The 24,909-nt window shown below is 44.4% G+C and overlaps 1 protein-coding gene across 1 annotated transcript in view; it reads right to left on the bottom strand.

Moving 5' to 3' along the window:
* Nucleotides 1–705: 705 nt before the first annotated feature.
* Nucleotides 706–24,909, bottom strand: part of DSTYK (dual serine/threonine and tyrosine protein kinase) — a 348,400-nt gene continuing 324,196 nt past the window's right edge. The window contains exons 12-13 of the mRNA XM_073615817.1: nucleotides 1,951–2,085; nucleotides 706–1,394 (exon numbers count right to left, since the gene is read on the bottom strand). Coding sequence (XP_073471918.1) covers nucleotides 1,213–1,394; nucleotides 1,951–2,085 — 317 coding nt within the window. The 3' untranslated portion in view covers nucleotides 706–1,212. The remainder of the gene's footprint in view (nucleotides 1,395–1,950; nucleotides 2,086–24,909) is intronic.

The raw sequence follows: 24,909 nt of genomic DNA, 5'->3' as shown, positions 1-24,909 counted from the left end.
AAACATGCATTTAAAAGTTTCAGCACCTTTAACATATAAAGTAAGCAAAAAAGGGACAAACATTTTTGATACAGAAGTGTTAACATTTTTACACATCTTAAATATTCTTTCAGCAGTTCTTTTTGACTGACAACAAATTGCAGGTGGCAACGGTTTCCTGGTTGGGAAAAGTTGGAGGGGGGGGGGGAATAAAACATTTGAGGAAAATTGTGAAGGGCTTGGCAGAACAACAGACAAAACGATACCTGCAAAGTTAAAATAAACATATCTGTACTGTTTTACCAATCCATTAGACACTCCTGCCAAACAGGAGACAGACAGGTCTGGCTTTGCAGTGCATAATCTTCACCTCTCTGGGAATCAAACTTATGTCATGTGGAGAAAAAAAAAAAAAAACAAAAATAAAAAAATAAAAACTAGCAGTACTTAATTTTTTTTTTTTAACCCAAACCTGTAGCTGACTTTATGGGTGATTTTCAATATATCCACTTTATATTATTGTTTAGTCCACAGTACTTTTTACTGCATTGTAACTGCAGGAAAACATAAACGCACCTTATTTACAATAGACTCTTTGCGCCGATTATACTTGAAAGACATACACACATGGCTTACAGACATGCATCCTCATATTCAAGTCAATTAAAAAGGGTTCTTTCACACTGTCTAAAACCCATTTAAAAAAACGACTAAAACATGAATGCATGAATTCACAAAACATAATTTAAGGCTGCATAATTTTGCAACTGGTTCCGATAGTTTCCTTAAAGTGGGGAAGAGTAGGTTTGACCAAAATTATTCCATGTATCTGCATAATTCCTGGTACGGCATGGAGTTCAGGAGTAGAGGAAAGCAATCTGGAGAACAACCCATAAAAATACAGGTTTTATGCTGTAAGCACAATTACAATAAAGTTCAAGGACTAGATGATCATAGTCCTGAGCAGAACACATACTGTAAACATAAAAAAGTCACTTCCTACAACACTGGAAAAATAATTTTATAGCCAAACTACCTACAGAAGTTGGTGGGAAGAACAAATTGCCACTTTGGTGCTCAAACCAGTATGGAAAGTACAGCTAGCTAGAACTGTGCATTTTAAACATGCGCAAGGCAAAAAAAAAGCCTGGGCTGTACAAAGTTTCCACCACTCCATACAGTAGGGCTAACAGTCTGATTCACTGCAAACCTACAAATACAAGGTGGATGCCATCATGTGGAATCTTCTAATGTTTTGTTAGACTCTTGATTGCTACAAAGCCGGTCCATTATGCCTTGCAACATTGGCTGCACAATGCCCAAGAGAGGGCGTTTAGAGGGATCCCCATTCCAGCATGCTTCCATCAGTTTCCAGGACTCCTCATCAAAAATAGCCAACCTCTCTGGACGCACGCCTATGGTTAGAAACAAAAATATCAGGTCCAAAGGCTTACAGAAATACTTGTTACATATTTGAGAAACTTAAACTGAAAATGTGATTAAATAATGCAGAGTTTTTACCTTCTGTTAAAAAAAAAAAAAAAAACTTAACAAAACGATCAACAGACCCAGACAGATCTGCCTATAGTGTTAAGCTTGACCACTCCTCCTTTCCCTTCTGTTCCAAGTTGGTCAGTGAGGCTGACTGTCACATTAGAAGACCGATGTAAAGAAGAAGGTCAAGCTTAAAATTTACAATAATATTTGAGAATTGTGTAAATCTATAGCTGCCAATTTTTTGATCTACTGTTTATGTAGTTTTCAGCTTAGGTTACTTCTTCCATGTGCACATTTTTATAACAGGTTAAGTATGAATTGCTCAGGTTTGTGTAGGGTTTACACTAAGCTCAGGCCAAAACTTTAGTGACTGGGAATTTCATATACTTTACTTCACATAAGGATTAAATACAAGTAACCAAATCATTGGATTGTATCTTTTTTTTTTTTTAATATAAAATAAAGGCAACTTACCTTTTCTAACATTGTTCCATAAATGGTCTTTACTTGAGCATCTTTCAAAGGCCTCTGGAAGTTTTATTGATCCTGAGCATATATACCAAAACAGAATCCCAAAAGCATAGACATCAACTGAATTGTCATATTTGCCTGGGAGACAAGCATAGAAAAGATTTTAATCTTTGAACAAAAAAATTGTGTTTGGTAAATGCAGCATTATTAAAATATTAAATTGGTCACCAGATACACGTCAAGATCAACTGCAGGCTCCAAAGCATTATGCATTTAAGTGGATGTATACCTGATTCATGAACTTTGACCTAGGCACATATCTGCAGTGTTTTCCTATCTCTCTCCAAAGCCCTAAGTCCCATGTCTGTCTGCTGCTCTGTTCTTCCATCATCAGCATAACTTCTGACAAGTTCTCTGACAACTGAGCTAAAACCAGCCTGAAATTTGTGTCGGGGTGGGTGCTATAAATAGAGCAGCAGACAGACACGGGACTTAGGGCTTTGGAGAGAGATAGGAAAACACTGCAGATATGTGCCTAGGTCAGAGAGCTGATCTGTTCACAGCACAGCTCTGCACATTCCTTCCTTTCTCCGCTTATGTGGAGAGGGGGTGTGTACCTTTCCTCCAATCAGCGGTCACACAGTGTATGCCAAGACTTCACTCCCAGTGCTAAACAGGGAGAGATTTTTTAACACAATGTGCACTTTCTAAATCTAGCAAGCTGAAGACAGCAGATATACATGTAAAACTTATGAAGGGAATTTTTTTTCATCCCTGTGTATCATCTGAGGCTGTTAGGTATATGTGAGGGTTTACATCCACTTTAAGCCTACAATTTTTATCTTTTAGCATGCCAAAATACTTGTAATTACGTTAAGCAATGATTGTAATTGATCAAATATTCTACTTTTCAAGTTGGTTGCACCACCATGGTTCTTCAAAGTATGAGCTCTGCAATTTTATAAACGACCTTCCCGCCACCTAGCCTGCTCATTCTATATTCTGTGCAAAAGATTACCAAATGGCTTTGCATTACCCTTTTCTTTCCTTTGCTACTAGGAGAGCCCAAGAGTCAAGTCAGAAACTGCAGCTATCAATTTTTTTGCCCTGAATTCCTTTTCAAAAAAGGTGAAGGTGTTTGTTTCTAGCAAAAACATAGCAAACATTTTGTTTAAAGCAGAATAGCCAAAGCTATTTTGGCTATACTTCTGGGGATCACATAAGTGCAGTTCATTCTACACTCCTGCAACAGGCCACTCAGCCAGTCCAGGCTCTGCATCCTGATCTCACCCTATGCACAGCTAAGTGCTCTAGTGAGCGTTTGGAGGGCAGAGCACAGAGCCAGTGACTGACAGTCACCAGCTCTCTGCTCACTGAAGACTGAGAACTGAGCAATCAGCAGTCTTTGATCACTCCCAGTCTTAAAAATTGTGGGGGCAGAGTAAACATTGGTTCGATGCTGCATCCGCCTAGGGTTTCTTCTAAACCCATTCTTTAAATGTACTTTCAGATGGGAGATATCGGCTGAAGAACCTGACCGTGTTCAATCTGTATGGGAGAGTATCTCAGCTCAGAGACCAACCCAGAGATATGACTGCATGGCCTCTGCTGAGAACTAGTGAATATAGGCAGATTAGAATACCTGTCTTAATTGCTACTGTGCATCCCTATAAGCTTGTGCTGGCTTCCAGCACCCCATTTAGACCCCTCCAAAGCACACTACAATACTCTGTCAAGACTTTGCCCTGAGGGAAGTTGAAAAGATCAGCACACTTAAGCCATCCACTAAAGTCTAAACCGGGCCAGCCAATTCAGAATGGTTTATGTCCATTTTACGGTATCTTATTTACAAAAAAGATATGGGTCGAATTAGTAAAGCTACAATATGCAGTATTGCATTATAAAGGATGTAATTTTGAAAAATATTTGCACATTTAATGTTACCACTTGACGGAGGTTGCTAAAGTAACACTACTGAAATAAAGGCACTGCCGTCCCAAGGATTCGAAGGGGCTAGATTAGGGACTCAGTGACCAATTTCATACCGAAGAAGTTACTTGCAGGCACCAAAAGGTACCTGCGATTTATCACGAATAGCTTAAAAATATTTTTGACTTTTAAAATGAAAGTTAAGCCCAAACTTATTTTTCCTAATTTGGATAAATTGGGAAGGGTTAGAACACCTTTTAAGTTTATAGTTTGTTAGGGTTTGTAGGTCTTTAGAGTAGGGAAAGCTAGAACCCTCATATTTCTGGTCTGTATCCTTGCTGCAGATTTTCCCCTCAATTCCTGTCTGCTCAAACCATTGTCACCAGAACAGCAAAGAAAAACACCCACCCCCCCCTCCAATTGCAAGTGTGATATTTTCAGATATTTTTGCATGCAGAACATATCAAAGCAAAGGCATTAGCACAATAAATTAAAATTCCAGTCAAAATGTTTTTGTTTTGGATAGAGTAGGGAAGTAATAGAACCTCTATCAAATTTTTGCAGTTGCGTGTGTTTGCATTTGGAAAAAATAACCAAGACAAAAAATGTCAGCATTAATCTTTCCAATGGAGAAAAGATGGGAAGGGGGGGGGGGGGGGTTTGCATAGAGTTTAATTTTTACGCAATCATTTTTTCAATTTTAAGGAACAGAGTATTCAGAGTGACTTATCTTCCAACAGTAATACATGAAAATACACGTATTATATAGAATCTCTCTATATATAGACATACACACAGACACAGCGGGTAAAAAAAAAAAATTGAACATGTCACCATTTCTCTAGGTAAATATATTTCTAAACATGATATTGACATGAAGTTTTCACCACATTTCGGTAACAACCCATGCAATCCATACATGCACAGAAACCAAAACAAATAGGTTCAGCAATTGAGTTACGTGTAATAAAATGGAATGACACAGGGAAAAAGTATTGAACACATGAAGAAAGTAAGGTGCAAAAAGGGTGGAAAGGCAAGACACCAGCTGAAATCCATTAATTAGAAAGCAATCCTGCCCCTTGTCAGTGTAAAATATCAGCTGGCTCAGTCTCAACTGATGGGTGTCTAATTACCAAGGTGCCACACAAGAAACCTCATGATGGGCAAAAGCAAAGAGCTCTCTCAAGACCTTCGCAACCTTATTGTTGCAAAACATACTGATGGCATTGGTTACAGGATTTCTAAACTTCTCAATATTCCAGTGAGCACTGTTGGGGCCATAATCCAGAAGTGGAAAGGAAGTAATTTCACCATAAACTGCAAAAGATTTGACAGGAGTGAAAAGAATCTTAAGAGTTGTCCAAGAGCCAAGGACCACTTGCGGAGATCTTCAGAAAGACCTGGAATTAGCAGGTATAATGATTAAAATGAAAATAAGCAATGCACTCAACCGCCATGGCCTGTATGCACGCTCACCACGAAAGACTCCACTGCTGAAGAAAAAGCATGTTGAAAATCATTTAAAGTTTGCTTCACAACAGTTACACAAGCCTGTAAAATACAGGGAGTACAGTCTGGTCAGATGAGACCAAAATTGAAATTCTTTGGATGCCACAATACACACCATGTTTGGAGGTCAGATGGCACTGCACATCACCCCAAAAACACCATACTGACAGTGAAGTTTGAAGGTGAAGATCATGGTGTGGGGCTGTTTTTCAGCATATGGTACTGACAAACTTCATATCATTGATGGAAGGATGAATGGAAAAATGTACCAAAACATTAATAAAAATCCGCCATCAACCAGAATGATGGAGATGAAACGAGGTTGGACATTTCAGCATGACAATGTTCCCAAACACAAAGCCAAGGAAACGCTCAATTGGTTTCAAAGAAAGAAAATAAAGCTGCTAGAATGATTTAGCCAATCAACTGACTTGAATCCAATAGAGAATCTATAGAAAGAACTAAAGTTCTAGCTGGTGAGCCAACTCAATATTGAACCCTACGAACCAAGACTGGGATGCCATTAAAGTTCATGTGCGTTTAAAGGCAGGCGTCCCAATACTTTTGACAATATAGTAATTTATTGAGAGATCTCTCTCTGCCCATAATATACACACACACACGTGAAAAAGTATTTGCCCCCCCCCCCTTTTTTTTGCATATTTGTCACACTTATATGACTCGGATCGAAACATTATTGTATTACATAAAGATAACCGGAATAAATACAAAATGCAGTTTTTAAATGATGGTTTAATTTATTAAGGCAAAAAAGCTGTCCAAACCTGCCTGGCTTTATGTGAAAAAGTAATTGCCCCCTAAACCTAATAACTGGTTGTGCCACCCTGGGCGGCAACAACTGCAATCAAGCATTTGCAATAAATGGCAATGAGTATTTCACATCGCTGTGGGAGCAATTTTGGTCCACTCTGCAGAATTGTTTTAATTCAGCCACATTGGAGGGTTTTCCAGCATGAACGGCCTGTGTAAAGTCATGATACAGCATCTCAATTTGATTTAAGTCCGGGGTTTGACTAGGCCACTCCAAAACCTAAATTTTGCTTTGTTTGAACCATTTGGAGGTGGACTTGCTGTTGTGTTTCGGATCATTGTCCTTCTGCATAACCCAAGTACACTTGAGCTTGAGGTCACGAACTGATGGCAGGATATTCTACTTTAGGATTTTCTGGTAGAGCTCAGAATAAAGCAGCCCCAGACTATCACGCTACCACCACGTCTGACTGTTGGTATGATGTTCTTGTTACGAAATGCTGTATTCGTTTTATGCTGGATGTAACGGGACGCACACCTTCCAAAAAGTAAATATTTTGTCTCATCAGTCTACAGAATGTTTGCCTAGAAGTCTTGGGGATAATTAATATTTTTTTGGTAAATGCGAGCTGAGCCATTGTTATCTTTTGGTCAGCAGTGGCTTTGGAACTCTCCCATGGATGCCATTTTTGTCCAGTCTTTCTCATTGTTGAATCATGAATACTGATCTTACCTGAGGCAAGTGAGGCCTGCAGTTCTTTAGATGTTGTTCTGGGTTCTTTTAGGACCTCCTGGATGAGTCGTCGTCATGCTCTTTGAGTAATTTTTGTAGGCCGGCCACTCCTGGGAAAGTTCACCACTGTTCCAAGTTATCTCTGTGGTTCACAGGAGTTCCAAAGCTTCAGAAATGGCTTTGAAACCCTTCCTAGACCGATACATGTTTGTTTCTAACTGTTCTTGAATTTTTTTTTTAGATTGTGGCATGATGTGTGGCTTTTTGTGATCCGTTAGTGTGCTTCACTTTGTCAGACAGCTTCTATTTATGTAATTTCTTGATTCAACAGGTCTGGCAGTAATCATGCCTGGGTGTGGCAGGTGAAATGTAACTAGTGAAAGAAAATTTTACTCTAAATGGGACTTTGAAAGGGTAGTATACATCTAATTAGGCATTATTGAAAAATATATGTTTTTAATAGAATAAAATTAAAAAGTAACGTACAATACAAATCGATGTAGAAAAATAAACAAAAGGAAAAAGCGAACTTGATCTAGTATGGGAACCAAATCTATAGGGATTAGCCCCAAGAAAATTGGCTACATCTGCATATGAGTAAAAAACAGAATATACCTACCCAACTACTCTCATGGAGTTCTAAGACCTAGAAAAGGGCCTAATAGTGGTAAAAAAAATGCTGGCTTCAATAAGAGACTTCAACAGCACCAAAAGGCAAGGTATCAGACCTATAATAGAATGAAAATAAGGGAGGGGGGCCAGAGGGGGAACGTCAAGTCACTATCGTGTACCACTGGTATCCCCTCAATTGGAGGAGGAAAAAATACACATTTATATAAATACCAAAAGGCGATTACCTTGAATGAGGCTTGTTGGTGTGGGCCTGATCGCTCCTTGGTGCACAGCATGGAATGAAGGGGCTGGCGCCATTTTTAAAGGGGTGTGTGGGGCCTGTTGGCCAATCCTAAGTGGAAGTATAGGGAGAGGCAGGATTAAAAGGGCGCCCCCTGTTGGCGCTCGAATGGTGCCTCCGCCACCTCGAGGGAGAGGAGAAAGGTACCCGGCATCGTTCGGCACAGACGTCTGACGTGACGTATGGGTAGCTTCGTCCCTCGTCGCCGTGCCATGTCCAGAGCCATGGCGAACGGGATACATCCGGTCGCCGCACTCCAGTAAGAAAGGCCGAGCACATCACTAGGGGCGTGAACGGCCCTTGTGCGCCGAGTGAGGGACATATTGGGCATGCGCGTAGGTACAAACAAAACCACCAGACCGAAACGGGAGAAGCATCCACCGCAAGTGAAAGTTCCTGCACGTTTATAGGGATCTCTCTGTCATCTACCCTAAATTCACTCGAGACCAGCTGGTCTCGGAGAGATCTGGCTCCTCTGAAAGTGAAGGAGGGAGTGTGTGGCACAAAGGGACCTATGGTAGCATTCAAAGTCAGGATATGCCAATATTTTTCTACAATACACTTGATTGTCTTGTGCGGATTTAAACATTTCGTTATGATGGAAATTGGATTTGTTTGTTTTTGAAGGATTATAGAGTAGGTCACGGAAATTTTTCCCAGAATCTCCTTCCCAATCCTCGACCGCATACATCCAGGTATGCAGAGAGGGGATTGGAATAAGATTTTATTGCAACATGAACAAAAGTAGATTTTCTGCCTTAATGTCACCAAACCACCTGGCTTAAATGGATCTATTTTTTTCAGACCCTTTCTGGAGGGTTTTTCCTTGGAGGGATCGGAAAGGGAACCCTTTGACCCTGTTTGATCAATGATTGGCCCCTTGGGATAACAAACTATTCAAACTTTGGAGCCCCCCAAAGCATAGCTTTCTTTGGCAAATCGATGTACAAATTCCTTAATTCTATCTGATTTTTTATGTTTTCTCAGCCCTCCCCTTTAGGGGTGCTGCAAAATTTTCCAATCTTTGTAATTTTCAATGTTTAAATATGTTTTTACTAGTTAATCTATGTTTAGGATTGCATATTTAAATGATTTTTCCGTTATTTAATCTTATTGTTATTTTTTCCCATTATTGATCCACTAGCATCTATGTTGTTTGTTTTCCTTTGTATTTTTTGTATATTCTGACATATTTGTTTAATCCCGGTTTCTCTTGTTTCGGTCTAGGGGTTTTGGTTGTACCTACGAGCATGCCCAATATGCCCCTCACCCGGGACGTGCGCCGTGGGACGTCACCCATACGTCATGTCCTGAGTCTATGCGCCGGACGATGTGACATCACCGTGCCCTTTCCAGCATCCCGAGACGCCGGATACCTTTCTCCTCTCCCTCTAGATGGCATGGCGGAGGCGAGCGGTGCCCTTTTAATCCGGCCCCTCCCCATACTCCCACCTAGGACTGGCAAACAGGCCCCACACACCCCTTTAAAAATGGCGCCAGCCCCTTCATCATTCCATGCTGTGCACCAAGGAGCGCTCAGGCCCACACCAACAACAAGCCTCATTCAAGGTAATCGCCTTTTGGCATTTATATAAACGTGTATTATTTTTTCCTCCTCCAACTGAGGGGACACCAGTGGTACATGACAGAGCAACTTTAAGTTCTCCCTCTGGCCCCCCTCCCCTATTTTCATTCTATTATAGGCCTGGTACCTTGCCTTTTAGTGCTGTTGAAGTCTTGAAGCCAGTGTTTTTTTTTACCACTATTAGGCCCTTTTCTAGGTCCTAGAACTCCATGCTCACCTTCAGGACTTCTCCAGAGCCTCTCTCATTCTCTGGATCTCCCTGCGCCAGTTTGTCCCATCAGCCCCCACCCTGTCCACCTTTAGGAGATCCCTGAAAAATTCAAGTTAGACTTACCGGTAACTTGTTTTCCAATAGGCTTTCAGGACAACACCAGAGAGATCATGGCTCCTCCTACCACAGGAAACACCTAATCAATTAAGACTTTAATAGGAGGCCTCCACGTTGCTTCCATCAGTTGTTTGTAGAGAACCTCCAGCCCCAGCTGGATAAGCGACAGTTATATCATAGTGTTACAGCAACAGAACAAAAATGGCGGGTTACTGCTGTCCTGAAAGCCTATTGGAAAACAAGTTACCAGTAAGTCTAACTTGAATTTTTCCAAAATGTCTTTCAGGACAGCCCCCGAGACGATTATCGAGACTGACTCCATTTAGGGTGGGACAGCAGCCTGTAAGACTTTCCTTCCAAAAGCCTGGTCCCCAGCCATCATGAGGTCTAACCTATGATGGGCAAAGTTCGTCAGACTTGTCCAAGTAGCTGCTTTACAGATTTGTTCGGGGGTGGCACCAGCTTTTTCTGCCCAACTCACCGCCGAAGCTCTTGTAGAATGAGCCCGGATACTCACTGGACTCTCTTGGCCTGTAAGGGAATAGGGTTCTGAGATAGTCAGTCATTCTCAACCATCTGGCAATGGTTCCTTTGGTAGCTTGTCTTCTTTTTTTACTACCAGCAAACAAAATGAACAAAATGAATAATACGTCTAAAGTCTTTAGTGGCTTCCAGGACTGCTCTTAACATCCAGGGTATGGAATTCTTCCTTCTTGCCCGATGGATTAGAACAAAACGTAGGAAGTATCTCCTGAGTTCGATTCTGGACCGAAGAGACCTTCGGTAAAAAATTAGGATCCGTCTTCAGAACAATTCTGTCTAAAAAAGTGGAAAAAAAAGGCTCCCTGATTGACAAAGCTTGCAGCTCACAAACTCTTCGAGCTGTTGTAATAGCCACTAAAAAAAAAACTGTTTTCAAAGTAACCAATTTCAGGGAGGCTAAATTAATGGGTTCCAAAGGTTCCCTGGTCAGGGCCTGTAGAACAACTAAGTCCCACACTGGACAACTTTTAATCACCACTGGTCTAGATCGGGTGAGAGCTTTAAAGAATCTGATCACTAAGGGTTCTGACTAAATAGATTTTTCCAAATATACCCCCAGTGCAGCTTGAACTTTGAGGGTACTGACCGCTAGGCCCTTGTCCACTCATTGCAGGAATTCCGGAATTGAAGAAATTGGTTTTAATGATCTGCCGGATGCTGTGCACCAGGAGTTGAAAACTTTCCAGACTTTGGAATATATTGCTCTGGTAACATTCTTTCTGCTAGATAAGAGGGTAACAACCAACCTATTCGAGAAACCTTTTCTCCTCAAGAGCTGCTCCTCAGAAGCCAAGCTGCGAGTTTTAGCTTTGCTACTTCCTGGTGAAGCAAGGGACGTTGTAACAGCAGGTCTTGTCTCAACGGAAGGTGCCAATACGGTTCGAGTTGCATCTGTAGAAGGGATGAAAACCAAGGCCTTTTGGGCCAGAAGGGAGTGATGAGGATTACTGTCGTATCCTCTTTCTGGATTTTTGTTATGACCTGAGGGATAAGCTGAAACGGAGGGAAGGCGTAGCAGAGGTGAAATTTCCAAGGTGCGCCAGAGCATTTACTCCCAGTGATGACTCGTTCCTGTTCAGGGAGAAGAAGCAAGACACTTGAGTATTTTCCTGAGTTGCAAAGAGATCCACTCTTGGCCGCCCCCATTTCTTCACGATCAAATGGAAGACATCTGGATTCAATTGCCACTCTGCTCCGAATACCTGGTTCCTGCTGAGGAAGTCCGCTACCCTGTTTAGAGTCCCTTTTAAGTGGACCGCGGACAAGGATAGAGTATAGCGTTTTGCCCAGCTTAGGAGGATTTCTGCTAGGCCCTGAAGAACTCTGCTTCTGGTGCCCCCTGTATTTATGTAGGCCACTGCTGTGGCATTGTCTGACAGGATCTGTGTATGCCTTCCTTGAACTTCTTCAGCAAACGTCAGTAAAGCCATGTCTATCACTTTTAGTTCCCTCCAGTTTGAAGACCTCAGAGCTTCTCTTGTGGACCACGAGCCCTGAACCCACTGACCGCTCATGTGAGCCCCCCAACCCCAGGAACTGGCATTGGTTGTTAACCTTACCTGGGTTGGGAAGGACCATAACAGGTCTGCTGAATACCTTGTCTGGTTCTTCCACCACCAGAGACTCCTTTTTACCGTGGTTGGGAATCTTCACCAGTGATTCCAGTGAATCTTGCTGGTGATCCCAGGTTTTTAACAAAAAATTTTGCAGAGGTCTGAAATGGAGCTATGCCCACTGAACTGCCGGTATGGAAGAGGTCAGGGTTCCCAACGCTGACATGAACTTCCTGATGGATAGAAGCGGACTGGACTGTAACAGTGACACCACTTCTACCATTTTTTTCTGTTTTTCTTCTGGGAGAAAAATGTTTTGCTCCAAAGAGTTGATACGGAAATCCAGGAATACTACTTCCTGTGAGGGAATCAGATTTGACTTTTGGAGGTTTAAGATCCACCCTATGGATTCTAGGTGAGCATGGGCTCTGACCAAGTTTTTCTGAAGTCCTTCTCTGGTTTGAGCAAAAAACAGTGGGTCCTCTAGGTAAGGAATCACTGAGATTCCTTTTAGATGTAGAGGCGCCAAAGCTTCGGCCATTATTTTCGTGAACACCCTTGGGGATGATGACAGGCCGAATGGGAGTGCTCTGAATTGCAGTTGTATCACCTTCTTCCCTTCTTTCAGTGCTAGCCTCATATTTCTGGGACCTGGCAGCAATAGGAACGCGGAGGTAGGCATCTTGTAAATCTATTGATGCCATGTAGCATCCTTGATTCAGGAGTTTTTTTACTAAGAAAATGGAATCCATCCGAAATCTTCTGTACTCTGATTGATTCAGCATTTTGAGATTTAGGATGAGACGGAACTTTCCTGAAGGTTTCTGAACAAGGAATACATGCCAGTAGAAACCCTGGAAGAACTTCCCTGTAGGGACCGGAACAATGACTCTCTGGAATTTCAGTTCCTGAATTAGGAACTTCATGGCGAAAGCCTTGACCGCATCCCTTGGGACATTTGTCACCAAGAATTTTTTTGAAGGTTCTTCCATGAATTCTATCACGTATCCCTGGGAGAGCATATTCACAATAAACTGGTTTGAAGTAATGGCTCTCCCACTGAAGAAGAAACTCCTGGAGTCTTCTCCCGACCTTGAGGGGGGGTCATTGCAGTTTTCCAGAGGTCGCAGGAGGATTGAAGAGCACTCCACTCCTACCTTTGGGCTTCTCGGAAGACCATGGTTTCCTCTTGCTCTGCGTTTTTCCTTCCTGCTGTCCTTTTTGAGGACAAAAAAACGCTTACGGGTCTGCACCTGCTTCTTGACCGGAAACGACTTTGTTTTATCAGCCATACGGCCAAGAATGGACTAGTTCCGAACCGAAAAGCAAATCCCCTGCAAAGGGAATGCTACACAGCCTGTTCTTAGATGCAGCATCCCCTGGCCAAGTTTTTAGCCACAAAGCTCTCCTAGCAGAGTTCGTTAAAGCTGCTGACCTGGCTGACATGGGAATATATTCTGCTGAAGCATCCACAATGGATGATACTGTCGCAAATAAAGTTGTAAAGGACTCCAAAATCTCCTGTGTTGGGGAATCCATCGTAACATGGGCCTTCATCTGGTTAATCCAGTGTTCTAAGTTCCTAGCAACACATGTTGTTGCCATTGCTGGTTTCAGATTATTCATCACTGAATGCCAGGCTTTTAAGAAGCAGGTCCATCCTTTTATCCATGGGCTCCTTTAGTGTGCCCATATCCTCAAAGGCGAGGTCAGTGGACTTTGAGACCTGTGAAAAGGCGGAATCTAGTTTTGGAACCTTGTTCCAGGTAGAGTCCAGATTTTCCTCAAACGGAAATGTTCTTTTGTGAGCCCGAGAAAAAAAATGGCTTTTTCTCAGGTTCCAGCCACTCTTTTTTAATCATATCTGTGATTATAGAATGAACTGGAAAAGTACGGCCTTTTGAGTCTCCCAAACCTGCGTACATGCGGTCGTGTAGGGAGAGCTCCTTTTCCTCTTTAATCCCCAAAGTAGCATGGATTACTCTCAAAAGTCCTCCAACCTCTTCTAGCGACATCTTGTACTTAGAAGCGGCATCTACTTTGTTTTCCTCCTCCTCAGAATCTGTACTGTCCTGAGCAAGTGAAGCAGATTTTTGGGAGGCGTCCTGAGAGATCGGACTCTCTGTTAGTATTTGAGAGCCACTTTGGGGTTCTGAAGATGAATGCGGGGCCCTGGGATCCCCTGAGGGACCTGGTTCTTCTCACAGGTTTGACCTAAAGGCTTGAAAGGTGGCACGGAGCTAATCCTTAATCGTAGACACCAAATCACCACAAACGGATGGAGACTCCTCCCTGACTAGAATTGTAATGCAATCTGCACAAAGCGACTTGGTCCAAGCCTCGCTTAACCACTTCCATACTGGGCCTATTCTGGCACTTCTCTCCTACATGTAAAAATCATAATTTTGTTGCTAGAAAATTACTCAGAACCCCCAAACATTATATATGTTTTTTTAGCAGACACCCTGGGGAAGAAAATGGCGGTCATTGCAACTTTTTATCTTGCACGGTATTTGCGCAATAATTTTTCAAACGCCTTTTTTTTGGAAAAAGAACGGTTTCATGAATTAAAAAATAAAACAGTAAAGTTAGCCAAATTTTTTTGTATAATGTGAAAGATGATGTTACGCCAAGTAAATAGATACCCAACATGTCACGCTTGAAAATTGCGCACACTCATGGAATGGCGCCAAACTTAGTTACTTAAAAATCTCCTTAGGCGACGCTTTGAAAATTTTAACAGGTTACCAGTTTAGAGTTACAGAGGAGGTCTAGTGCTAGAATTGTTGCACACGCTCTAAAGCGCGCGGCGATACCTCACATGTGTGCTTTGAACGGCGTTTACATATGTGGGCGGGACTTGCATGTGCGTTCGCTTCTGAGCGCAAGCTACCGGAGACAGGGGCATTTTAAAATTTTTATTATTTTTATTTTACTTAATTTTTTTTATTTTTACACTTCTTACATTTTTATTTTTTTGAACACTTTTATTCCTATTACAAGGAATGTAAACATCCCTTGTAATAGGAATCTATGTGACAGGTCCTCTTTATGGAGAGATGCAGGGTCAATAAGACCCCACATCTCTTCTACAGGCTGGAAAGCATGAGACTGGTGAAAAAAAAATTCACTGATCTCATGCTGACAGCCACGATCGTGGCTTTGTTGACATCCGGGAACTCGGGCGTGACGTCGTAACATCGCGCCCGGGCCTCCGACAGTCATAGAGATGACTGGTGACCATCTGGTCACCAGTCATCTCTATCGTCATCCGGTGCCGGCCGATTCTTTCTCCGGGCCCCCGATGGCATGGGAGAGCCTGGAGAAGCACCGGATGGCGGCGGGGAGGGACACGTCCCCTCCCGTCGCCTATAAGAACGATCAAGCGGCGGAACTGCCGCTATGATCATTCTTATGGTGCACAGAATCGCCGGCTGGAAATAATGATATCTGAATGATGCCTCTAGCTGCAGGCATAATTCAGATATCACTGCACAAAGTCAAGGACATCGTTTGACTATGTGCGGTAGGGAAGTTGTTAATCTTTGCAGACAGGGCACCTTTTCCTGACTGGTTGGACAGAACTTTTGGCCTGGACAAACAGAAGAAAAAAGACAAGGAACCACGCTAAAGAGTGTGTTGCACAGCACATTAAAACACCCAGGTGCACTAGAAAAGACCATTCTTACGTCCCTGTGCCCAGCAAGCCACCACCGCCACCTTTTATAAAATCCCCTATAGCTAGGCAGATATGCTAACCCACTAGCCACTGCACCAACATTCCCAGGGAGATGGAGGGTGGAGGGGGAAGGGGGGAAAGGGTGAGTAACCCCCCACAGGAGAAAATGGCCCAGAGTAAACAAAGGGCACAGTCCCTTACCTTGGTCTTGCTGATGCCTTGGCCTGCCCCCTTATCCGCTGCATCACTCTCCATAGCTGTCTGCGGATGCGTGGTGAAGAAACGCCGGTTCCAGATTCAGAAACGCCGCTGCGCTGACCTGGAAGCGGAACTTTAAGGCACCAGGTGACCCTGCCCTAGGGGGTGTGTCCAGATGGCAGAGAGCAGAAGTGTAAAGCCACAGCTCCAGCTTCGGAAAGGTCTTAAATTGTTCTCCACAGCTGTGGGAACTTTCCAGGCTTGCATCCATGGTAAAATACGGGCCCCCCGCGACAGTAACGGCGGCGGGACAGGCGGCCAGGCACCGAAGGCAAGATGGCACCGGGACACAGGCAGAGCAGCTCGACATGCTGCTGCAGCCATCGGTCTCTGCTCTCCACAAACAGGCTGCAATGGTGAGTGACTATGCCCCTGCTACTAGAGACACGCAGCCTGACCCACTGCAGTCCCAGAGCCTCCACATGGACAGTGAAGATAGCTCCAGACTAGGCTCCCCCTCCACTGAACCTACCCTAGCCTCCATTATGCTTGCTATTCAGGACTGTAAAGCCTCCCTCGCTGCTCAGATAGCGACAGTATGCATAGACTTTTCTCTCCTGAAGCAAGATGTACAAAACTTAAGGGATATGGCAGGGGAAGCAGAGGAACGCATCAGCTCCCTTGAGGATGTTGTCCATCCCCTATCTGCCACAGTGAGGGATCATACAGGGGAAATGGCAGCCCTTCGCGCCAAAATTGATGACCTGGAAAATCGTTCCCGAAGGAACAACCTGCGATTCGTGGGCTTCCCTGAACGTGCAGAGGGTCCTCGCCCTGAAAAATTCCTCTATAACTGGCTAAGGGAAATTTTTGGGTCTGACGCACCATATTTTTCCCATGTGATTGAGCAAGCATATCGGACCCCTCCGTGCCCCCCACCCTCTGGAGCACCACCCCGCTCTATTATTGCCTGGCTCCTCAACTTCCAAGACAAGGTTGCCATTCTTTGGTAATCCCTGGCCAGGGAGAAAGGCCCCTTAAAATACAATGGCGATACCATTTCAGTATACCCTGACTTTTCAGTGGATGTCCAGAGGCAGCGCATCAGCTTCGCAGCAGTAAAAGCTCGATTACGCAAAGAGGGCCTCTCCTATGCCTTGCTTTTCCCTGCAAAGCTGCGCATCATTCATGATGGCAAGGTGCAATTCTACACCAACCCCAAGGAGGCCATGGCATGGCTCAATGACCGATGGAGTTCCACCAAGATGCAGAGCAGTTTAAAGCCTGAGGCTCTAACCCCTACAATCCCCATCTACACTTGCCCTGAGCTGAATGTGGAGACACCTTTCTCCCTACACTTGGGAGTTCCTCTATTATGCCCAGCGGACTGTTTTGGTTTTCGATGAGGATATCCCACCACCCCCCACAGCAGAACTGTTATTCTGTCATCCTCCACCCTTACAGACCCTATACCCCCTATACAGGCTACTGGCCTTTAAATATGCAATTTGCTCCATCTACTATTAAACTATGCTACATCCCCTATATGCAGAACCGTTCGGGGGTCACTCTGGATTCCACTACAACCCCGCATCAGTTGGTGGCAAGGCCACAGGACAGTTCTCCCCCAGTTTAAAGGGGGTCCTTCAGGTTTCTTCAGTTCAGGGATCCAAGGCTCGCTATGTTGGAGTTTGCCAAGTGGGGAGGGGAGCAAATGTTTTTTTGCTTTTCTTTTTTTTCTCTTTTTTTGGGACACTCATTTTTGATTTTTTTTGTATCTTCTATGTGTACTGCCCAGGGCAGTTTTTTTTTTCTGGTTTACTGACTGATAGCTCGTGCAGCTGCAGAGGCAGTTATGTGCAGTATGTTGAAGATATGTTTAGATATGCTCAAAGTGGCACGGCCTACCAGGTATTAAGTGTGAAGGCATTTACATTTCTACGTGACTGTGATATGATGTATGACTTAGAATGGCAAAGCGCTTGAAGATAGTGTCATAGAAAAAAATGCCATCCCCATATTAGGTGTCTCCAAGAAACTCACCTCACTAAAGTGAGAACCCTTGGGTGTCCATGGCTGGCAAAATCTTATCACTCTACCCACACAAACTATTCCAGAGGGGTATCTATTCTACTAGCTAAATCCCTTCCCGCTGAAACCTTACAAGTAACCACAGACCCAGAGGGGAGATTATACTAACCTTACAAATTTCCTCTGTGACGTTTACTCTTGTGAACGCTTATATTCCTCCCCCATTTTCAGTGGAGGTACTATCTAAATTTTCACTTAAGCTGCTGACTAGACCCCCTGGACTGATACTTTATATAGGGGACTTTAATGCCCTATTAGACCCAGCCATGGGCTGCTTGGGGGGTGGTGGTAGCTCTCTTCTGAATTGGATGCAGGTATATGATCTTACAGAGATATGGCGCTGGAAGCATCCGGACATGAGCCAATATTCTTGCCACTCGGATTCCTTCCACACCATGTCTCGGATTGACATGGCATTTACCATGGCGGATACCCTTCCTGTTGTCGCTGCGGTCTCGTAAATACCCAGAGGAGTCTCGGACCACGCTCCTCTCTGTGGACCTCGCTCTCCTCCCAGGTTCGGGCCCTGCTATCTGGCGTCTGAACTTTTACTGGTTAGAGGATGAGGTGGTGCAGGGAGAGTGCAGAAGGGGTATTACGGGCTATTGGAAGGACAACTTGGGAACAGTAGGCCCCTCCACAGAATGGGAAGCATTTAAGTCCACATTGAGGGGCACCTTTATGTCCATCACGGGAGTCCTACGGAAAAACAATAGGCAACTTACGGGGGAACTGGAAACTGCCATGGTACAAGCAGAATCTGACCCTCGACACAAGAGACGAGTGGCTACAGAAACGCAGGGAGTATGAACTCCATATGTTAGACCTTACGCAGATACGCATGTTACATGCTACTCAAAAATCGTTTGAGCACGGTAACAAAGCTGGACGTCTCTTGGCATACCTGACCAGACAACCCCCCCATATCCATTCCACGTATACTTACCACACAGGGCCAAATCAGCGACACCCTTGGGGACATCATGGAAACTTTTTTTTTTTTAAATTAAAGATGTTTATTGAATATCATACACAAATGCATGTCACAGCTCAATTTTCAAGCATAAAGTCTATTGTACAATATAACGTAACTTGCAAGAGATATATGCAAACAGATCTCTCAGTGCAGCTTATCCCGTACAGGTAGTATTTTTATTTGGCTTGTCTCTTTTCTTGTCTGTCTCTTACTTCAGTGTTATCTACAGTGGGTGCCTGTTTGCGCCCCCTGACGTGTACCTCAATTCCCTTTCTCTACCACAACAGTCTATCCATGACAAGATCTACTGGAGATAGGCCGGGAGGTATCCAACCATGGTGTCCATAGCTTGTCATACTTTCCCGGTCGTTCTCTATGCTGAAATACATACTTCTCCATCCTGATGGTATCCCCCATTTGGGCAATCCACTACTTCAGCCCTGGAGGCTCAACCGCCTTCCAATGCCGGAGGATCAACTTGCAAGCCTGGAACAAGGCCCTGGCCACTGCCTGTCTAGTAATCTCATCCATGGGAATGTTGACTAGTATCCAAAGTAGGCATGGCTTTGGGTCTGTAGGTTTGGTAATCTGGTATACGCTGTTAATGGTGGCCAATACCCCTGTCCAGAATAAATGTAATATGGGGCACCTCCATGGCAGATGTATTAAGTCCCCGTGATCTCTTGCGCATCTGGGGCAGTTGGAGTCCTGTCTCACTCCTATCCTGAACAGTCTGTCGGGTGTAAAGTGTACCCTGAGTACTATATATAATCGCGATAGCTGCTGGGCTACATTTACTGAACATACTTGGACTGCCTGGAGTGCCTCCTCCCATTGCTCATCCTCGAATGTTCCTACATCCTTCTCCCATTTACCTGAGGCAGTCTGAGGAAATCCCCTCAAGTGAATATTAAGGACCATGGCATAGATTCTAGAGTTAAAGACCTGAAATTGTGATGCCTCCGCCATGTATCGAAATATCAGGGGTCGGTGAGAGTCCACAGGGCCGCCCCAGCCTGTGCCCTCACTGCATGCTGCAGCTAGAAGAAGAGCATTGACTGTGGGAGATGAAATTTCTCCCTCAGCTCAGGGAAGGGAATCAGTTTTCCCGCTGTAAAAATGTGTTTCATATGCGTGACCCCATGCCTCTTCCACCGAGCACTACAATCCAGTGATAACATCTCCTCGTAATACTTGTTTGCCCATATTGCACTATACTCGGTAAAGCCCTCTACCCTCTGCAAATGCCGGAGTTTTATCCATATTTTCTGCATCAATGCATATGTGGGAAACAGTTTATTTTGCGTATGCTAGGGCCTCCATACCTGTGGGCACAGCATTATGGCCAGATGCATAGCACATCAGGGCCCTAATGGGTTCAGATGGTATGCTCCCCTCCTCCACTCCTGTCTCCTCCAGCATGGCTCGGGCTATATGCTGTGCCTGAGCTGCCAGGTAGTAGGCCCAAGGATTAGGAAGGGCAAGGCCTCCTGCTTCCTTAGACTTTTGTAATTGTTCTAGTTTTATTCTTGGGGGTTTATCTAACCATATGAAGCCTCTAAAAATAGAATTAATAATTCTAAACATTTTCAGAGGAATCGCTGTAGGCGTGTTGTGCAGAACGTATAGGAGTTGGGGCATAAAAATCATTTTTATTAAATTAATTCTTCCGACCAAGACATCCTAAAACGAGACCATATTTTTGTTTTATCCCGAATTCTATTTAATAGTGGGGTCAGATTAAGGGAGATAAAATCTAGTGGTTCTGACGTGACTTGGATGCCCAGGTATTTAATGACAGTAGACACTGGAATATCGTACACCATCCTCTCTCCATTTTCCAGGTTTGCATCCAGCAGCAGCAGTGAGGATTTGGTCCAATTAATGACAAGTCCTACATATTTTCCAAATTTGCTGATTATTGCCATAGCTTTCCTCAGGGAGTCAGCCGTGTCTCCCAGAAGCAGCATAGTGTCGTCCGCGTATAGCATGATCTTCTCCTGAGTCTCACCATATTGGAATCCGCGTACTCCCTGGTTTACTCTGATCAGGGCTGCCATGGGTTCAATGGCGATGGCGAATAGGAGGGGCGACAGCGGGCACATGGAAACCTTTTTAAAATTTCTACAAAGACCTATATACCTTGAGAGCTGACTACAATGAAGCCCAACTAACTGAATACTTTGCCAACATATTTCTCCCCTCCCTCATGACTCAACAAAAAGATGAGCTAGAGGCACCTATCTCAATTGAAGAAATCACAGTAGCTATATCACAAATGCTGGCTCATAAAACTCCCGGATTGGATGGCTATCCAACCGAATGGTATACACAATTTAAAGACATACTATCCTCATTTCTTTTACACACATACAAAGCTTTAGATATAGGGGTCCTCCCCCTACTATGCGAGAAGCCTTGATTATACTTTTACTAAAACCCCGCAAGGACCCACTTAAATGCGAATCATACCGCCCAATATCACTCATAAATGTGGATGTTAAGATCCTGGCCAAAGTGTTGGCAAATAGTTTAAACACTGTAGTGATGACCCTGGTACCCAGTGACCAGGGGGTATTTATACCCGGAAGGTCCACCAGAATGAACATTCGCAGACTATTCCATAATCTGCAATACCCACACGACTGTCCTCCTACAAGGGCCATAGTATCCCTAGATACATGTAAAGCGTTCGACAGTGTGGAATGGCCGTACCTTTTTCAGGTGTGAAAATGTACAGCTTTGGCCCCAGAATGGTGGCGTGGATAAAACTCCTCTATGCTTCCTTGAGGGCCCGTATTCGGGTTAACTCTACAGTCACCGAGTCCTTCTCAATCAATAGGGGCACAAGACAGGGGTGTCCACTGTCCCCCTCCTCTTTGCCCTGGCCATGGAGCCGCTAGCAGTACGTATCCGCTCCTCTTGATCAATAAAAGGTCTCCGCATTGCCACCATTGAGGAATGAATCTCGCTCTATGTGGATGACACCTTTGTGTACCTGGCGGACACCGATGTGTCACTCCAAACATTGTTATCAGAGATCAATACATTTGGAGACTACTCCAGATTCAGGGTGAATTGGGACAAATCCAGTCTTTTCCCCTTGGACCCAGACACAACTTTTCATATTCACCCAGACTCTAATCTGCAGGTGGTGTCCTCCTTTAGGTATCTAGGGGTTCTGGTGCAAACACCTCTGTTCACTTACATTGTCAATAACTTAGACCCACTACTAACTCGCTTAAAGGAGCAAACTAAACAGTGGATGGACCTGCCCCTGGATCTCATGGGGAGGGCAAATACCCTCAAAACGATCTATTTACCAAGACTGCTATACATCCTGGCCAACTCCCTATGCAAAATACATAAATCTATTTTCAAACGTATAGACACAACCTGTACAACGTTCCTGTGGAATGGCAGATCCCCCAGAGGGGCGCTTGAGACACTAAGGTTACCGACACACCTGGCAGGATTGGCATTCCCAAACTTCTTTCTATATTCACCTAGCATCTCAACTGGTGCATATCCATGACTGGCTACACCCGATAGCAGCAAATGCATGTACTATCAACTGAGGGGGCCATTGCATCCTCCATGGAAACCCTTCACAATATTGTTTATAGGGGCAAAATCCTGCCCCGTCCCCTCTATGCTGGCCACATCCCTTTCATTGTTCAAATACATCACCACCAAAATAACACGGCACACATAGTCGGTATCCTCGAATAACCATCTATGGTTCAACCCCACCTTGCAGGAACTTTACTCTTTACCTGACCCTAAACGTTGGTACTCCAAAGGGATTAAATACCTTTGTCACCTATACACTGCACAAGGCTTTAAATCCTTCCATCAGCTCAGACTTGACTTTGACTTGCCGCACTTATACCCGTTTTACTACTATCAGCTCAGACATGCTATCAGAGCACAGTTCGGCTCCTTAGATGGCCCAACTAACATACCACCATTAGAGAAACTGCTGAGACAACCTGACCCAACCTGATCTACTTATTACGCTGCCCTAATGACTGACTTTAACCCCAGATTTAGTGGGGCCCAGGAAAAATGGATCTCTATGGACATCTCCCTTGCAGAGGAGGACTAGACAGAGTTTAGTAACACGTACAAAACAGTTATTTCATCAAGAGACCGCATTATACAGGTAAAAATTTTCCATCAATCTCACCTCACCCCAACCAGGTTGAAAAAGATGGGTTTGTCGCCCACGGCTGAATATTTCCACGGCTGAATGTTTCCGCGGCTGCGGCCAAGAAGCAGACTTCCTACACTGTTTTTGGGCATGCCAAATGGTTCAGGACCTCTGGGCAGAGGTGGGCTCCTTTATCTCCACAGCCCTAGGCCTCCCTAACATTATTCACCCCAAGAATTGTCTGCTGGGCATCTTTGGTGACCTGCAAATATCGACGCCTGCCAAAAGGCTACTCCGCATTCTCTACTTTTATGTTAGAAAAGTTATATTGTTGTAATGGAAGGGAACACAGACCTCTTTAAAAATCTTATGACTGAAGCTAATCAACGATACTATCCCAATGTACAAACTTACCTTTGAAGTTCGGAAACGAAGCAAAACATTCCACAAAATATGGGACAGGTGGCTGACTAGCCCCCTGACCCCCCCCCCCCCCACAATAGAAATAGATTGCAGATTGCCTGTAGGCCGTGCCACTCTATATACTGTATATATGGAATTTTACTGATGCTAAGTAACCGACACCTTGATTGTATTCTACATGCAAATGTATGATGCTTAAACAACGTATTATCATAAGTCTCCCAAGTGCACGAGCCTAGTATTCGATGCTGTATACCTATGATTGCCGAAGTTTTGTTTTTGTAAAGCATATTTTTTTTTTTGGTTCATCTGTTTGTCATAAAACTAATAAAAATATCTTTAAAAGAAAAAAAAAAAAAAAAAAGTGGCCCTGCCCTCTCCCCCTGCGGCAGGAAATGACGCCGCGCGTCGACCCGGAAGTGCTGCTTCTTCCCTCACAGGACGCGGCCGAGGCTATCCTCTGCCACCGGAACAATGGCAGGTCCCACCGCTGCCGCCCCGCGATGCGGTTGGTCAGCGGGGACCAAAAAAACTGCCCATTCCAAAGAAAAAAAGGAGGCAGCACTCCCAGGCTGTACAGGCTCTCCTCGAGCACAGAAGAGGGAGAGGGAGCCCACGGGACCATCCATCAGGAGGCAAGTGGGAGGATTACTCTCCTAACAAAAAGAAACTGACAGGTGAGAACTTTTCGTCTCTCAGGAAAGCCCTGAGAGATCATGGCTCCCACCAGAGTTGTTCCTCCGGCTGGAGGAAACACAAAAAACTGATGGAAGCAATGTGGAGGCCTCCTATTAAAGACTTAAAGAGGGAGTCCACCCAAAAAAAAAAAATATTAAAAGCCAGCAGCTACAAATACTGCAGCTGCTGACTTTTAATACATGGCCATCTACCTGTCCCAGGGCCCAGCGATGTCGGCAGCCGACGCCGATAAATCGCTCGACTCTCGGCAGCTGCCGCCGCCATCCTATGTGAGGGAATCAGGAAGGGAAGCGTTGCGGCTTCACTTCCCGGTTCCCAACTGCGCATGCGCGAGTCGCGCTGCGCGTCGTAACTGGTCCCCGCTATCTCCTGGGACCTGTGTGCGGAGTCTATGCCGGAAGTGGGTGCAAATACCTGTCTTAGACAGGTATCTGCACCCCCCCTCCCCCCTGAAAGGTGCCAAATGTGACACCGGAGGGGGGGAGGGTTCAGAAAAGCGGAAGTTCCATTTTTGTGTGGAACTCCGCTTTAATTGATAAGGTGTTTCCTGTGGGAGGAGGAGCCATGATCTCTTGGGTGATGTCCTGAAAGAAGTTTTGGAAAACCCACTTTTTCAGGGAAGCCTATCCCACACCCACCTAAGAACTGTACCCAAGCCACCCCCATCAAATCATCCCCTGCAGCCATTACCTTTTGTAATACCACCACCCCCTTCCCTTCTGTATGAAACTATCGTATTTGTGCTGTCCCCCCCTTCTACATAGTAAAGCACTGTGTAAACTGTTGGCGCTATATAAAATCGTATCTTTTCATGTGACAACACTGAAGAATTGACATTTTGCTACAATGTAAAGTAGTGAGTGTACAGCTTGTATA

The sequence above is a fragment of the Aquarana catesbeiana genome, linkage group LG02 (genome assembly GCF_042186555.1).
Source record: "Aquarana catesbeiana isolate 2022-GZ linkage group LG02, ASM4218655v1, whole genome shotgun sequence".
In the NCBI taxonomy this organism is placed as follows: Eukaryota; Metazoa; Chordata; class Amphibia; order Anura; family Ranidae; genus Aquarana; species Aquarana catesbeiana.
The sequence above is the reverse complement of the archived record's forward strand: the minus strand, read 5'-3'. Positions and strand labels throughout refer to the sequence as shown.